This window comes from Oncorhynchus nerka, linkage group LG9b, assembly GCF_034236695.1.
Source record: "Oncorhynchus nerka isolate Pitt River linkage group LG9b, Oner_Uvic_2.0, whole genome shotgun sequence".
Taxonomy (NCBI): domain Eukaryota; kingdom Metazoa; phylum Chordata; class Actinopteri; order Salmoniformes; family Salmonidae; genus Oncorhynchus; species Oncorhynchus nerka.
In genome coordinates this window covers 5,411,306-5,427,231 of record NC_088424.1, presented here as the reverse complement: position 1 = coordinate 5,427,231, position 15,926 = coordinate 5,411,306, and the positions used below count along the sequence as shown (strand labels likewise).

The 15,926-nt window shown below is 44.7% G+C and overlaps 1 protein-coding gene across 9 annotated transcripts in view; it reads left to right on the top strand.

The window, feature by feature from the left end:
* LOC115114167 (kinesin-like protein KIF1A) overlaps positions 1-15,926 on the top strand; it is a 54,236-nt gene that overhangs the window by 31,136 nt on the left and 7,174 nt on the right. For 4 of the 9 annotated variants that reach the window (XM_065013298.1, XM_065013296.1, XM_065013303.1 and 1 more), the window contains 20 exons: positions 408-526; positions 719-804; positions 928-1,063; positions 1,291-1,477; positions 4,025-4,115; positions 4,318-4,436; positions 4,532-4,587; positions 6,356-6,464; positions 8,129-8,280; positions 8,439-8,544; positions 8,848-8,871; positions 9,202-9,316; positions 9,411-9,544; positions 9,676-9,737; positions 9,959-10,104; positions 10,373-10,561; positions 10,735-10,806; positions 11,561-11,667; positions 11,872-11,994; positions 12,462-12,654. In XM_065013298.1, the coding sequence (XP_064869370.1) occupies positions 408-526; positions 719-804; positions 928-1,063; positions 1,291-1,477; positions 4,025-4,115; positions 4,318-4,436; positions 4,532-4,587; positions 6,356-6,464; positions 8,129-8,280; positions 8,439-8,544; positions 8,848-8,871; positions 9,202-9,316; positions 9,411-9,544; positions 9,676-9,737; positions 9,959-10,104; positions 10,373-10,561; positions 10,735-10,806; positions 11,561-11,667; positions 11,872-11,994; positions 12,462-12,654 (2,326 nt within the window). The remainder of the gene's footprint in view (positions 1-407; positions 527-718; positions 805-927; positions 1,064-1,290; positions 1,478-4,024; positions 4,116-4,317; positions 4,437-4,531; positions 4,588-6,355; positions 6,465-8,128; positions 8,281-8,438; positions 8,545-8,847; positions 8,872-9,201; positions 9,317-9,410; positions 9,545-9,675; positions 9,738-9,958; positions 10,105-10,372; positions 10,562-10,734; positions 10,807-11,560; positions 11,668-11,871; positions 11,995-12,461; positions 12,655-15,926) is intronic. The other 5 variants (XM_065013302.1, XM_065013299.1, XM_065013301.1 and 2 more) reach the window with 4 other exon arrangements.

Below are 15,926 nucleotides of genomic sequence, written 5' to 3'. Positions count from 1 at the left end.
AGAGCAAAAGGGTGGGAACAGATACAATACAATTCACTTATAGGAGGATGCACATGAGAAATATTTGAACAGGGTCAGTAGACTTGCCCCACTAGAGATTACCTCAACATTCTAAGACGGTCCTCTGCTCTGAAATTATTGCCCTGTGTCTGATACAGATCCCCCTCTATTCCTCTCTCTCCCTCTCTCCCCCTCTGTTCCTCTCTATCCCTCTCTCCCTCTCTCTCCCTCTCTCCCCCTCTTTTCCTCTCTATCCCTCTCTCCCTCTCTCTCCCTCTCTCCCCCTCTTTTCCTCTCTATCCCTCTCTCCCTCTCTCCCCCTCTTTTCCTCTCTATCCCTCTCTCCCTCTCTCTCCCTCTTTTCCTCTCTATCCCTCTCTCCCCTTCTATTCCTCCCCCGTCCCCAGGGCCTTTGTGTACCTGAGTAACCTGCTGTACCCCGTGCCGCTCGTGCACCGCGTGGCCATCGTCAGTGAGAAGGGAGAGGTGAAGGGCTTCCTCAGGGTGGCAGTGCAGGCCATCTCAGGTACCAGCTACTGTGCCATATTGTCATGTCTCTATCCTTTTACTGTGCCATATTTTGTGTTAACATGCAGTATTAGACACAAACGTTTAGTGTTTTGTGAAGGACACCCACGTGGGTGCTGAGAGAGTAGTGAATTGCTGTTTGATAAAAATGGCTGGATGAGGTTGCAACATTTTTATTGTCTCTCCCCAGCTGATGAAGAAGCCCCTGACTACGGCTCTGGTGTCAGACAGTCAGGAACCGCCAAGATATCCTTTGAGGACCAACAGTTTGAGAAGGTAGAATCCGTAAGAAATTATACATGAACTTGGAATTACTTGCCAAATCGCTGTCTGCATACAGTATCGAGATTGGGAAAATGCTGTGTCGTTATTTAAAAGGCCATGTGTTTGGCTGGTCAGTTCCAGACAGAGTCGTGTTCCGGCGGCATGTCCCATTCTAACACCTCTCACGAAGAGCTACGCTTCGTGGAAGGGGAGGGACAGAACTCTGATGTAGGAGCTGACCCTGACGAGGTCAACAACAACACCTGTGCAGGTAAGGAGATCCTCCCAATCATGTTGTTTTTCCGATTACATCATTGTGGCGGTAGATATGAACAGCACACATTTGTTTAGTAAGGGAAGACTTAACTGAAAAGGTCATGTACTTATAATTTGTGTAAGTCATGGTGCAGGAGTAAAGCACTGTGTCTCCCCCGTCATACCGTGTGCAGGACTGCAGGCATTTCCTGTCTTTATCATGTGTACTTACCATGACCACAGACTTGTCCCCCGTCACAGCCACACCAGAGGTCCCCAGGAGCCCACTGAAGAGTGGTCTGGGTCTGGAGCTGCCCCTGGAGAAGGCCCTGTCTCACCTTCACATAGGCTCCACCTTCACCTTCAGGGTCACAGTGCTGCAGGCCTCCAGCATTTCCGCTGAGTATGCTGACATCTTCTGCCAGTTCAAGTAAGTGCCTCCCACTCATTCAAGCCCTTTCATTTTGTGGTATTTTAGCTTTGACCAGGACGGTTTGGAGTTTTTTTTTAGGGAGAGACTTGACAAGATGTCAGTGAGGGGAAGTGTTTTGAATGATGACGATGACAAGATGATGCATAAAGAGGCATTTGTTTCTAAAATCTCTCCGTAGGAATGTCTGCAAGTGCCAGTGGTTCAGGTACTTTAACAATGTAAACTCCCTGAATTTAGAAAAAAAAGAATAAGTAATAATAACAGCAACAACAGAGACAAAAGTCGTCAAGGCAGTTCACATTGAGAAGCTCACTTCAACGACCTCTGCATCCCTTACACGATAGGAAGATCGAAGGCTGCGGGTGGGGGTGTAGATGTGTTGCATGTTGGAAAGATGGAAGGGAGCCAAGTCATGCATGGATGTGTAGGTAAGGAGTTTAATTGGAAGCCAGTGGAGGTGGAGAAGTGTGTGTGTTGTGATGTGCTCCCAGGGTTCGGTGCGGGTGAGGAGTCTTATAGCTGAGTTCTGGATATACTGAAGTTTGTTGAGGGAGCTGGCAGGGAGTCCATTGCAATAGTCCAGGCGTGAGGTAATGAAGGCAAATTAATAAGGTTTTCAGCAACTGAGTCAGTAAGTGAGGGGGCTGAGACTGCCTAAATTCTTGAGATGGAAGAAGGCAGATGTTGTGATGGTTTTAATGTGGGCATGTATTGCGTCTAGTTTATTTTGGGAAGATGTTCAGACACCGATCACAGAGGTCAGCTGAAGCAGTGGAAGTTGTAGCTTATAGATCATGGAGGAGGGAGCTCTCGGGTTTTGACCTTTTTCGGATGTTAGAGTAGTGGGTAGACTTGGCCTTGTGGGGAGCGTCGGGGTTCTCATGGGACTGAATCAGTTCAATCAGGGGGGTTGACAGTTTCATGGTGGGTCATGGTGCATTTGGTACGGGGCTTGGGGAGGGAGACGGAAAGATGAAATAGGATGGCCACGTGGTCAGAAATGGTCAGAAATGGTGAGGTTCAGGCCACACGTGTCGGAGGGATCTATGGCCAGTGTAGCACACCAGGTCCAGGTTGTAGCCTTTGACATAGGTTGTAAAAGTCACATGCTGGAGTGTACATGAACGTTTGAGTCCCCAAGCAGCACATGGAGCAGGAAGATGTCAGTGCCTTCAACTCTTGAGTGGAAGACAAGGGAGACTATGGGAGGCCTGTATATCAAAATGAGGAGCAGTGGGTTTGGGCCAAACAGGGTGAGCGCTAGGCATTCAAATGAGGTCCGATTCTGTACCTGAGTTACAGCCCGTTTGAGGTCGCAAGGTTAAAAGGCCAAACATTCATACGGGTTGTTGCCGGGTTTCAGTCAAACATCAATTGCATCTTCTGTGATGAGCCCCTCTGAGAATAAACCCGACGCACAATCCTTTAATAATGGTGAGGCCAGAGGGGAAAAGGGGGTTGCTTTATAGCGACACGGTTGGAATTGATACAGTCCAATGGAGAAGTACCCGATTAGAGCCACGTCCAGTGTTGAATGTGCCAGTAGAGATGTTTGAGCAGAATTCCTTGCGGCAGTCACTTGACCAAGCAGCCACCGCAAGCCGCAGACGGACACCGCGGAAGAGGTCGGTAAAAGCGAGAGTCTCGCTCACTGCTAATGCCAACCCGAAAAGGCTAGCAAAGCAAGAGGGGTGATAGCGCTGTAGACATGACAGCAACAGTAACACATGTCACTGCCAGAGTAATGAGGATGTGGGGCACACAATCCAGGGTAGGGTGGCTTGTTTAGGTGCAGGGAGGCAGAATCATAACATGATCATATCCATTTGACAGTTGTAAGGAAGTCGAAATGTAATAGTTAGTCATGTATAATTGGACTGTTATGTGTCGAAAGCAAAAAATGAGTCATTTCAAGGCCTGTTCCTCAACTTTATTTCCTATTTTCATCATATTTTGACTATGTACTTGAGTTTTGTCTCCTCGGCAATATACAACGATTTTTATTGAGGCAGGAATCTACATTTTAGATGACATCTAACACGTTAACTATTTGAAAGCTATGCTATGGAAAAGGGTGGCAGGTAGCCTAGCGGTTTACAGTGTTGTGCCAGTAACTGAAAGGTTGCTGTCTTAAATCCCTGAACTGACTCGGTGAAAATTCTGTCTGTGCCCCATAAGCAAAGCACCTTCCCGTAATTTCTACTGTAATTGTCTCTGAAATAAGAGCATCTGCTAAATGACTCAAATGTAAATGCAAAAAAGCCTTGTCTTTCAAGACCTTTCACTTCTCTCTTTTCTTCATCCAGAAACGACTCCATCCTCTCTTGGTTTAGACAAACAAAATTCTCATGGTTAGTGTTATTCCTGAAGTAGACTCGTCTGATGGTGCGAGACAAGTGTCCCGCCAAATGTGATCGTAATCAGTGCGCCACATTGAGAGTAGTCAATAGTACATAGTGGTAATGCAACAGTGTCGTCGTTTTAATATATATGTGTAGTGAATAGGTGCGCATATTGACTGAATGTGGTCTCCCTACTTTCCAGCTTCATCCACCGACATGATGAGGCTTTCTCCACTGAGCCACTCAAGAACACTGGCAGAGGACCTCCGCTGGGATTCTACCATGTACAGAATGTAAGCGCCGCCCGGAAATAACAGCTATTCCTTATTATTATTCATAGGTTACTACAGGCGTTATTTCTATGATATTGCCATGAATGAATCGTGAATTACCGATTGTTGTTGTGTTGCCTTGTAATCATCCTGTTGTCGCTGGCCTTGTTAAGGGACTTGCGTGATAGCCTACCTCGTTTTTTTTTTTTTAATGGTCTATTAGATCACGGTAGAGGTTACCAAGTCGTTTGTGGAGTACATCAAGACCCAGCCCATCGTCTTTGAGGTGTTTGGCCACTACCAGAAACATCCATTCCCACCCCTCTGCAAAGACCTCATCAGGTGAGAACTGTACTTGCCCTCTTCTTCTTCAAATGATCCCGTTTCACTTGTCTTGCTAAAGTAGACCATTTTAAAAGTTCACACTTCTATTTCAGTCCCCTTCGACCTTCTAGGAGGCAGTTCCCAAGGGTCATGCCCTTGTCTAAACCAGGTGAGTTGTTTATTTGGTATGTGTCTCTTTCTATATCTTTGTGAATGTGCCATCCCCAAGCTGAGCAAGTTGGCACTGCAGCTATTTTGTACGAGAATGTTAACCAGATATTGGTTAGTAGTACAAATGTGACGGCCCATCCCAAATGGGGCTTATGACGAAAAATGCTTATGGCCAACCATCAGCATGGTCAAACCCTCCATTATCTCAGCCAATCATGGCTAGCCAGAAAGGATCCTGTCTTTCTCCCTATTTAGCTAAGTGCTTTCTCCTTGGCTAAACTAATAATTTAATATTTACAGATCCCATGCAAGATTGCAATTGAGGCACATGAAAGTTCACATGTTCATGATGGCATTACTGGAGAAAAAAAAGTAAAATATTTATGTATGTTTTATATATAAATTCAGCAAAAAAATAAACGTCCTCTCACTGTCAACTGCATTTATTTTCAGCAAACTTAACGTGTCAATATTTGTATGAACATAACCAGATTCAACAACTGAGAGATAAACTGAACAAGTTCCACAGACATGTGACCAACAGAAGTGGAATAGTGTGTCCCTGAACAAAGGGGGGAGGTCAAAATCAAAAGTAACAGTCAGTATCTGGTGTGGCCACCAGCTGCATTAAGTACTGCAGTGCATCTCCTCCTGATGGACTGCACCAGATTTGCCAGTTCTTGCTCTGAGATGTTACCCCACTCTTCCACCAAGGCACCTGCAAGTTCCCGTACATTTCTGGGGGGAATGGCCCTAGCCCTCACCCTCCGATCCAACAGGTCCCAGACATGCTCAATGGGATTGATATCTGGGTTCTTCGCTGGTCATGGCAGAACACTGACATTCCTGTCTTGCAGGAAATCACGCACAGAACGAGCAGTGTGGCTGGTGGCATTGCTGGAGGGTCATGTCAGGATGAGCCTGCAGGAAGGATACCACATGAGGGAGGAGGATGTCTTCCCTGTAACGCACAGCATTGAGATTGCCTGCAATGACAACAAGCTCAGTCCGATGATGCTGTGACACACCACCCCAGACCATGAAGGACCCTCCACCTCCAAATTATTCTCGCTCCAGAGTACAGGCCTTGGTGTAACGCTCATTCCTTCTAAGAAAGATTGTGCGTTCCTGGTGTTACTCGGGCAGTTGTTGTTGCCATCCTGTACCTGTCCCGCAGGTGGGATGTTTGGATGTACCGATCCTGTGCAGGTGTTGTTACACGTGGTCTGCCACTGTGAGGACAATCAGCTGTCCGTCCTGTCTCCCTGCAACGCTGTCTTAGGCGTCTCACAATACGGACATTGCAATTTATTGCCCTGGACACATCTGCAGTCCTCATGCCTCCTTGCAGCATGCCTAAGGCACGTTCACGCAGATGAGCAGGGACCCTGGGCATCTTTCTTTTGGTGTTTTTCAGAGTCAGTAGAAAGGCCTCATTAGTGTCCTACGTTATCATAACTGTGACCTTAATTACCTACCGTCTGTAATCTGTTAATGTCTTCATGACCGTTCCACAGGTGCATGTTCATTTATTGTTTATGGTTCATTGAACAAGCATGGAAAACAGTGTTTAAACCCTTTACAATGAAGATCTGTGAAGTAATTTAGATTTTTACGAATTATCTTTGAAAGACAGGTTCCTGAAAAAAGGGGCGATTCTTTTTTTGATGATTTTATATATTTTTTAAACATCCTTACCTTCATCCACCTCATTGTGCTTGCGTGTCACAAATATTCAGACACATTTCTGACCTTCTCTTTCACAGTACCAGCCACCAAGCTGAATACCCTGACCCGTTCCACGGCCGGCCCATGCCACTCCAAATATGACCTCATGGCCTTCTTCGAGATCTGTGAGCTGGAGGCCAATGGAGAGTAAGTATTGTCTTGTCTCTGACTATGATTAAATTAAATGACATGCTATTTTATCAAATCGATTACCTAATGTTTATTTGATTACGTGATTGAATTAAACCATGCAACAATTAAACCATTAATAACCTGGGGCACCACGGAAGCATTCATTTATATAGAGTGGTTATCTCCCGAATCCACTCTCTTAAAGATCTGAAGATCTTTTATATCAATAGCAGTCAATTATTAATCGTCACCTTGATCTGTTTGTCGTAAGTACTTGGTTATCCGCACAAACCCTAGCTAGCAAGTTGAATCAGCAATACACAAATTGGCTTAACTATGTATTTACTAAATACCCAAATAATCACACAGAATTACATATATATAGACACAGGATAGATCACACATCGATTACTAATCATGTCATGAAAAGTCCCTGGTGGGCTAACCCGAAATGATGGCTGGTTACACAAAGGAAAGGAGTTGGGTTTGAATGAAAGAGCGGGAAGACTGAGGGACAAAGGGATTGGGTCTCTATCGGACCTTGAGAAGCTTTGCTACCGTAAATACAGAATCATATGCATTCTAATATCCGCCCATTCGGAAAAGAAAAATGCAAGATATATATTTACTCTGAGCTGAGCTGCGCTTCGATAGATGGGTCGAATATGGAAGACAGAAATCGCCATTGTCCTTTGAAGAATCTTTCTGGTCGTAGTGTTGTAGAGCGGATACGTTAAAGTACCCTGTTGTTCTTAGGAGATATCTGTCCTTTCCTAGGCCACGTATGTTTACAGCTGCAGCTGATAACTCGACGTCTAGGATGTATCACTTCTTCTTTAGTGAATAATAGATCAAAGTTCACAACAAGTTGCCACAATCAGCTCATGCTGTATTCTGGCTGGTCTAGTCGAAATTCACCATTCCAGCATGGTGATTGTCACCTCCACGTTGAAATTTGACCTTTTAAATGTACGGTCATCGGGAACTGACATTGACTTCTGTCAACGGGCTTTTGTACTGGGGGAGAGAAGGGTGTGTTTCATAGTTCTCAACCAATGTCGGTTCACTTGGGTGTGGTCACTGACTGGGCCTACGTTTTACTGTGAAACAATGATCTTATTTAGGGGGCAAAAATGACATTGAATCTTTTTACAAATAGTTTCATGTTTAAACATTTAAATATTTCCCCTTCATGGTCATTAAAGTGGCAATATGTTGGGCAACCCAACCAAATTAACATAGAAATATGAGTTATAGATCTGTCATTCTCATTGAAAGCAAGTCTGAGAAGCGGTAGATCTGTTATACATGCACTATTTCTATGCTTCCCATTCTTAAGTTTAGTCTTTTACTTTCGGTTTTGTACACCAGCTTCAAACAGCTGAAAATACAATATTTTTGGTTATGGAAAATATATTTCACAGCGGTTTAGATGGTACAATGATTCTCTACACAATGACTGCTTGTTTTGTCACATAAACTGAAATTAGGCAAACTATTAGAGTTTTTGCAACCAGGAAATTATGGATTGATTTCTACATATTGCACCATTAGCATTTTCTCACCAAGTAATTTCATGGTAAATACCAGTGGTAATAGAACTGCAAAGTTAAGCGTTACTGACAGTTTAGGGTCATTAATGTGAGTCATTGATGAATATGCCATTTGTTTGTCCTTAGCTACATCCCTTCAGTGGTGGACCACAGAGGGGGCATGCCCTGCCACGGAACCTTCCTGCTTCATCAGGGCATCCAGCGGAGGATCACAGTCACCATAGCGCACGAGACAGGAAATGACGTGGAGTGGAAGGAGGTCAAGGAGCTGGTGGTGGGTGAGTACGGATGAAAGTAGACGACAATGACATGTGCACAGTAAATTCATCTTTACCGCACATAAAGATCCCATAGATCCGTCTTTACGGTGCGTAAAGATTGCATAGGTTCATATTTTCAGCACATAAAGATCCACCACTGACCTTTGACCTCTCAGGGCGGATCCGGAATACTCCAGAGGCTGATGAGACCATCATCGACCCCAACATCCTGTCTCTCAACATTCTATCTGCGGGCTACATCTGGCCCTCATATAATGACAAGTACGTCCCCTCTCCTCTGTCACAGCTAGTTCCTGTGCATACTGTAACACCTAATAACATGGTTGTGTATTAATGGCCTTTTCCATAATGGAACGTTTTGAGTAGGTTTTGTTTTCTCTCGTTCTCTTTTTCTCTTTTTCTTTTACCGTATTTTGGCACTGAAGACCACATGTATTTGTATCCAATATTCTATTGTGTTACTGTCTTCTTCATTTTTTGCCACTTTGTTACTGTAAAATCCACAGCCAAGCTGCTTGCTGATAACTTCTCGCCCTTTTCTCTTCGCGCTTCACTGTATGGCAGTATGTCCCTGGGAGTTGACCATAGGTATAACACACAACCCTTCTCTCTTGTATGTTCCCTGAATCAGCTTGCTGTTCTTGTTGTTGTTGTCTGTTGCCTCATTCTTTCGTTCGACTTCACTCTAAAAGGTGAACACAGCGGTGTTTGTTTCTGTCCTTGTAAACATGTGTATGTATAGTTTGTTTTGAGTGTTGTTTTAGAGGGTCTTGTGCAACTTAATCCTTTTTTTTTTCACTGATATGCTGATGGAGAAAAATCATATTTACATGTCTCCATTCATTCACCATTGACAAAATGAAAACAAGTTCTATACACAAAACCCCCGTAACGTTTGCCTGTATGTTGACTGAACAGGACGTTTTACCGATTTGAGGCGGCGTGGGATAGCTCCATGCACAACTCCCTCCTCCTGAACCGTGTCACTCCCTATGGAGAAAAGATCTACATCACTCTCTCCGCTTACCTAGAGGTAAACGCATCAACATTCGTTCTAAACCGTAAGTAGTATCGGCTTGGATTAAGTGAGTTCTGACTTGGATACATTTTGTTCCAACTTCCTTCAGATGGAGAACTGCACCCAACCAACAGTGATCACCAAAGACTTCTGTATGGTGTTCTACTCCCGTGACGCCAAGCTCCCCGCCTCACGCTCCATCAGGAACCTCTTCAGCACCGGCTGTCTCAGGCCCTCAGAGAGGTTCGACCTCCTTTCTGGAACTCTGAATCTGAACTTTATTTCTATGTTGTTTGTAGAGTAGACACAACTCATTATCTCCTCTCTCTCTCTCTCTCTCTCTCTCTCTCTCTCTCTCTCTCTCTCTCTCTCAGTAATCGTGTCACTGGAGTGTATGAAGTCAGTCTCTGCCATGTCGCTGATGCCGGAAGTCCCGGTAAGTTAAAGAATGACACAGTTGAAGCTTGAGAAAAATGAACGCTCCACCATGTTGTCACCCTTACACAATTTGTCACAAGCATGGATGTCTGTCATCCTGTGTGCATCAGAACCTTGATTTAACCACTGGGCATATCACCAAATGATCTCTTGGCAGTATGTATCTGTTATTCTACAGGCATATATGAAACACTCTGTTGCCCTCTTGTTCACCCTCAGGCATGCAGCGGCGGCGCAGGCGCGTCTTGGACACCTCGGTGGCATACGTCCGTGGGGAAGAGAACCTGGCTGGCTGGAGGCCCCGTAGCGACAGCCTCATCCTGGACCACCAATGGGAGCTGGAGAAACTCAGCCTTCTGCAGGAGGTGAGGCCTGGCATTGGTGGGGTCTGTAGGGTGTTTGGGGGCGAAGACTCCACAGAGTAATGGAGTCAATTTGTGATGGAATTGGTTGGTCAATAAATAGGAATACATTATGCATCATGGTTGGCATTCATATACAGTAGCTGTTTTCAAAGTACCTTTTATTGAATAGAGTTAATACTCACCAATGAAGGTGACTCACCTGGACGATGCATGACGGCCATTTTGTGCCAAAAGAAAGTCAATGGTTTCTCTGGTTGTATCTGTACAGGTGGAGAAGACCAGGCACTACCTGCTGCTGCGGGAGAAACTGGAGGCCACCCTGGCAGTGGGGCAGGACGCTCTCTGCAAGAGTGGTGACCTTAGCGACTTTGCCAAGAGCCCCATCCTCAGCCACTGCCCCGGGGGTAGCCCCGCCCTGGAGAGCCCCAGCCAGAGGCAGAGGGAGCTGGCTGCCAAGGTGACTACCAGTCCCTGGCTTCAGTTAGGAACCAGGCCTATAACACTTCCTTGGCCACCTTTTTGGTTATCTCTCTTTGTTGGATTAAAATGCATTATAACTTGTATTGGTAGTTGTTATGAGTAATAATCATCTCTCTTTTTCCTCGTCCTCTTTTCCTCCTGGGGTCTCAGTGTCTGCGGCTGCTCATGCACACGTTCAACAGGGAGTACAGCCAGGTGAGCAGCAGTGCCAGTGAGAGCAAGGTGAGCCCCAGCCCCCAGGCCCTTTAACCCCCTCTATAACCCACTTACAGTACCTCATGCAGGCTACTTTTAACCAGCCAGAACCCTAGCCCGAAGCCCTTTGTATCCCATAGAACTTGGACTCCGGGCCCATTGTCACTGATCCCACCCAAGATACTTTCCCCTCCTTATCCCCTGTCTCGTTCACACACTCGGCCTCTCCGAGAATTGAGTATTCCAACAAATGACTGAATTCTAATGAGGAACTGCATTCTAAGAAAGTACTTGAACTAAAAACAGGGTAACTAAACGATTCACCGCACTCAGTTCCTTCATTCATTCACGTGTACTTGCTCTTGTCCTCATCAATCATAAACCCCATCCCCTAAACCAAGGTCCCATATTCTCTGTAGATTTACCTCTGACCTATGGAATCCTTCACCCAGACCCTCCTTTTTTGATCATACCCCTAGCCCCCTCTTTTCTCTCCCCCTACTACAGCATGTTGTCTGTCACATGTTTAACCAAAAGGCCTGGGGCAGAAACCTATCTCTTCTCGTGACCTCATCGCATTGCCTGATTAGTATCAGACCTTGCAGACCCTTCAAAGTGCAATACAGTACATGGGAGCTGTTGATTTATGTATAATTGTGTCACTGTATGTGTGTTTTTGTGTGCTTATTTTTGTGTGTTTGTTCTCGTGTACGTGCATATCTCTCTGTGTGTGTGTGTCTGTGATTATCTGTATGCACTTGTATGTGTGTGTGCGTTTCAGCTGTCTGAGATGTCAGCGTCGCTGATGTCTCCATCCTCTTCTAGTCTGAGCACGCTAACTCCGTCCTCTACTTGCCCCTCATTGGTGGAGGGACATTATGACATCAGGTATGTGACCTTTCGCCTTTCAACTGTCACCCCTTACTCCCATTTTATTCCACCAAGGCTTGCTCCTGGACAAATAGCATATGCAAATGAGTTTGTTTCTTTGTTGAGAGGACCTTGTTAATAGGGCATTGATAGGACATTGAGAGAGCACAGAGAATATTTTGAGAGCGTTGAGAGAGTTTCCCCCCCCCCCCCGGTCTGCAGACACACTGAGCCCATCTCTGGCGCTTCCAGCCCAGACCTGGACCCCTTCAGTCCTGTGGACAAGAAGAGGACCCTGGGTAGAGGCTGCACCTTCGTCCCTGACATCCAGGAGATCCGCGTCAGGTGAGACCAGACCATTTTTTAGTTATCACTATGGCAACAGCCTCCAGGAAGAATGAAAAATCACAATATTTACATCTTATGACGAAATTAGGAATGTGATTTTCTGGATTTTTTTCCTCATTTTGTCTGTCATAGTTGAAGTGTACCTATGATGAAAATTACAGGCCTCTCTCATCTTTTTAAGTGGGAGAACTTGCACAATTGGTGGCTGACTAAATACTTTTTTGCCCCACTGTAACAAAAGTACGATTAAACTAGGAGTCATGCAGTATGATATTGTTGTGAATTATGACAGGCAGTATCAATGCTAGATTCATTATTTAGAATCACTTTAATGTTGGAAAATATATAAACAACACCTGAGTTATTTGGATAATAATCAATGTATTGAATGGGCTGTTTTTTGTTGTTGTTTTTAAAAACTTTATCAACCACAAATAATCAAATAGAAATTATGTTTATTTCAGCCCCATTGTGTCTAAGAAAGGCTACCTACACTTCCTGGAGCCCCACACCAGTGGCTGGGTGAAGCGCTATGTAGTGGTGCGCCGGCCCTACGTCTACCTGTACCGCAACGAGAGAGACAGCGTGGAGCGTTCCGTCATCAACCTTTCCTCCGCCCAGGTGGAATACAGCGAGGACAAGCAGACTCTGCTCCGGGTACGACCAACCAGAACTACTTTCAAATATAACATACAGTGCATTTGGAAAATATTCAGACTGCTCAACTTTTTACACATTTTGTTACGTCACAGCCTTATTCTAAAATGGATTAAATAGTTTTTTCCACCTCATCACTCTACACACAATACCCCATAATGACAAGTTGAAAACTTTTTTGCAAATGTATTAAGAAGAAATCACAGAAATCACCTTGAAATACCTTGTACCTTGAAATTGAGCTCAGGTGGGTCCTGTTTCCATTGATCATCCTTGAGATTTCTACAACTTGATTGGAGTCCACTTCTGGTAAATTCAATTGATTGGACATGATTTGGAAAGGCACACGCCTGTCTGTCTATATAAGGTCCCACAGTTGACAGTGCATGTCAGAACAAAAACCAAGCCATGAGGTCGAAGGAATTGTCCCTAGAGCTCCGAAACAGGATTGTGTCGAGGCACAAATCTGGGGGAAGGGTACCAAATCCTTTCTGCAGCATTGAAGATACCCAAGAACACAGTGGCCTCCATCATTCATAAATGGAAGAAGTTTGGAACCACCAAGACTTTTCCTAGAGCTGGCCATCCGGCCAAACTGAGCAATTGGTGTGAGAAGGGCCTTGGTCAGGGAGGTGACCAAGAACCCGATGGTCACTCTGACAGCGCTCCAGAGTTCCTCTGTGGAGATGGGAGAACCTTCCAGAAGAACATCCATCTCTGCAGCAATCAGGCATTTAGATTCTCTGGTCTGATGAAACCAAGATTGAACTCTTTGGCCTTAATGCCAAGCATCACGCCTGGAGGAAACCAGGCACTGCTCATCACCTGGTCAATACCCTACAGTGAAGCATGGTGGTGGCAGCATCATGCTGTGGGAATGTTTTTCATCAGCAGGGACTGGGAGACTAGTCAGAATCGAGGGAAAGATGAACGGAGCAAAGTACAGAGATCCTTGGTGAAAACCTGCTGTAGAGCGCTCAGGACCTCAGACTGGGGAGAAAGTTCACCTTCCCGCCAGAGCCCGGACTTGAACCCAATCTAACATTTCTGGAGAGACCTGAAAATAGTTGTGCACTGACGCTCTCCCATCCAACCTGACAGCTTGAGAGCATCTGCAGAGAAGAATGGGAGAAACTCCCCAAACACAGGTGTGCCAAGCTTGTAGCTTCATACCCAAGAAGTCTCGAGACTGTAATCGCTGCCAAAGGTGCTTCAACAAAGTACTGATTAAAAGGTCTGAATACTTATGTAAATGTAATATTTCAGTTTTTTATTTTATGTAAAAAAAACTGTTTTTACTTTGTCATTATGGGGTAGGAACAAAAATCTATTTAATCCGTTTTAGAAGGAGGCTGTAACGTAACAAAATGTGGAAAAAGTCAAGGAGTCTGAATACTTTCCGAATGCACTGTAAATATGTTTATTTATTAGACATTTTACAGGATGAAATAACTTGAGATGCACCATCTCATTTTCAATTGTCCAAATGAAAAAATATGTAACACATACACTTGTATGTGGACAGCCCTCCAAATTAGTGGATTTGGCTATTTCAGTCACACCCAATGCTGACAGGTGTATAAAATTTGAGCCCACAGCCATGCAATATCCATAGACAAACATTGACAGTAAAATAGCCTTAATGAAGAGCTTAGTGACTTTCAACGTGGCACCGTCATAGGATGCCACCCTTCCAACAAGTCAGTTTGTCAAATTTCTGCCCTGTTAGAGCTTCCCTGGTCAACTGTAAGTGCTGTTATTGTGAAGTGAAAACGTCTGGGAGCAACAACAGCTTAGCTGCGAAGTGGTAGGCCACACAAGCTCACAGAAAGGGGCCGTCGAGTGCTGAAGCGCGTAGCGCGTAAAAAATTGTCTGTCCTCGGTTGCAACACTCAATACCGAGTTCCAAACTGCCTCTGGAAGTAACGTCAGCACAAGAACTGTTCATCGGGAGCTTCATGAAATGGGTTTCCATGGCCGAGTAGCCACACACAAGCCTAAGACCACCATGCGCAATGCCAAGCATCAGTGGTGTCAAGCTCTCTGTCATTACTGGAGCAGTGGAAACGCGTTCTCTGGAGTGATGAGTCACACTTCACCATCTGACAGTCCGACGGACGAATCTGGGTTTTGACGGATGCCAGGAGAACGCTACCTGCCCCAATATATAGTGCCAACTGTAATGTTTGGTGGTTGAGGATTAATAGTCTGTGTCTGTTTTTTTATTGTTCGGACTAAGCCCCTTAATTCCGTTGAAGGGAAATATTAACACTACAGCATAAAATTACATTTCAGAAGACTCTGCCCCTGTGCACAAAGCGAGGTCCATACAGAAATGGTTTGTCGAGATCGGTATGGAATAATAGCAGTAAAGCGGGGACCAAATCCGTATTAATGCTCATGATTTTGGAATGTGATGAGCAGGTGTCAACATACTTTTGGTCATGTATTGTACAGTACCAGTCAAGGGTTTTTATTTTATTTGTACTATTTTCTACATTGCAGAATAATTGTGAAGACATCGAAACTATGAAATAACACAAATAGAATCATGTAGTACTCCCCAAAAAAGTGTAAACAATATTTGAGATTCTTCAAAGTAGCCACCCTTTGCCTTGATGACAGCGTCGCACTCTCTTGGCATTCTCTCAACCAGCTTCATGAGGTAGTCACCTGGAATGCGTTTCAATGAACAGGTGTATCTTGTTAAAAGTTCATTTGTGAAATGTTTTTCCTTTCTTAATGCGTTTGAGACAATCACTTGTGTTGAGACAAGGTAGGGGTGGTATTCAGAAGATAGCCCTATTTGGTAACAGACCAAGTCCATATTATGGCAAATAAGCAAAGTGAAACGACAGTCCATCATTGCTTTAAGACATGGTCAGTCAATCCAGAAAATGTCAAAAACTTTGACAATTTCTTCAAGTGCAGTCGCAAAAACCTTCAAGCCCTGTGATGAAACTGGCTCTCGTGAGGACCACCACAGGAAATGAAGACACAGGGTTACCTCTGCTGCAGAGGATAAGTTCAATAGAGTTCCCTGCCTCAGAAATTGCAGCCCAAATAAATGCTTCACCGAGTTCAAGTAACAGACACATCTCAACATCAACTGTTTAGAGGAGACTGAGTGAATCAGGCCTTCATGGTCGAATTGCTGCAAACTAACCACTCCTAAAGGACACCAATAAGAAGAAGAAGACTTGCTTGGGCCAAGAAACATGAGCGATGAACATTAGACCGGTGGAAATCTGTCCTTTGGTCTGATGAGTCGA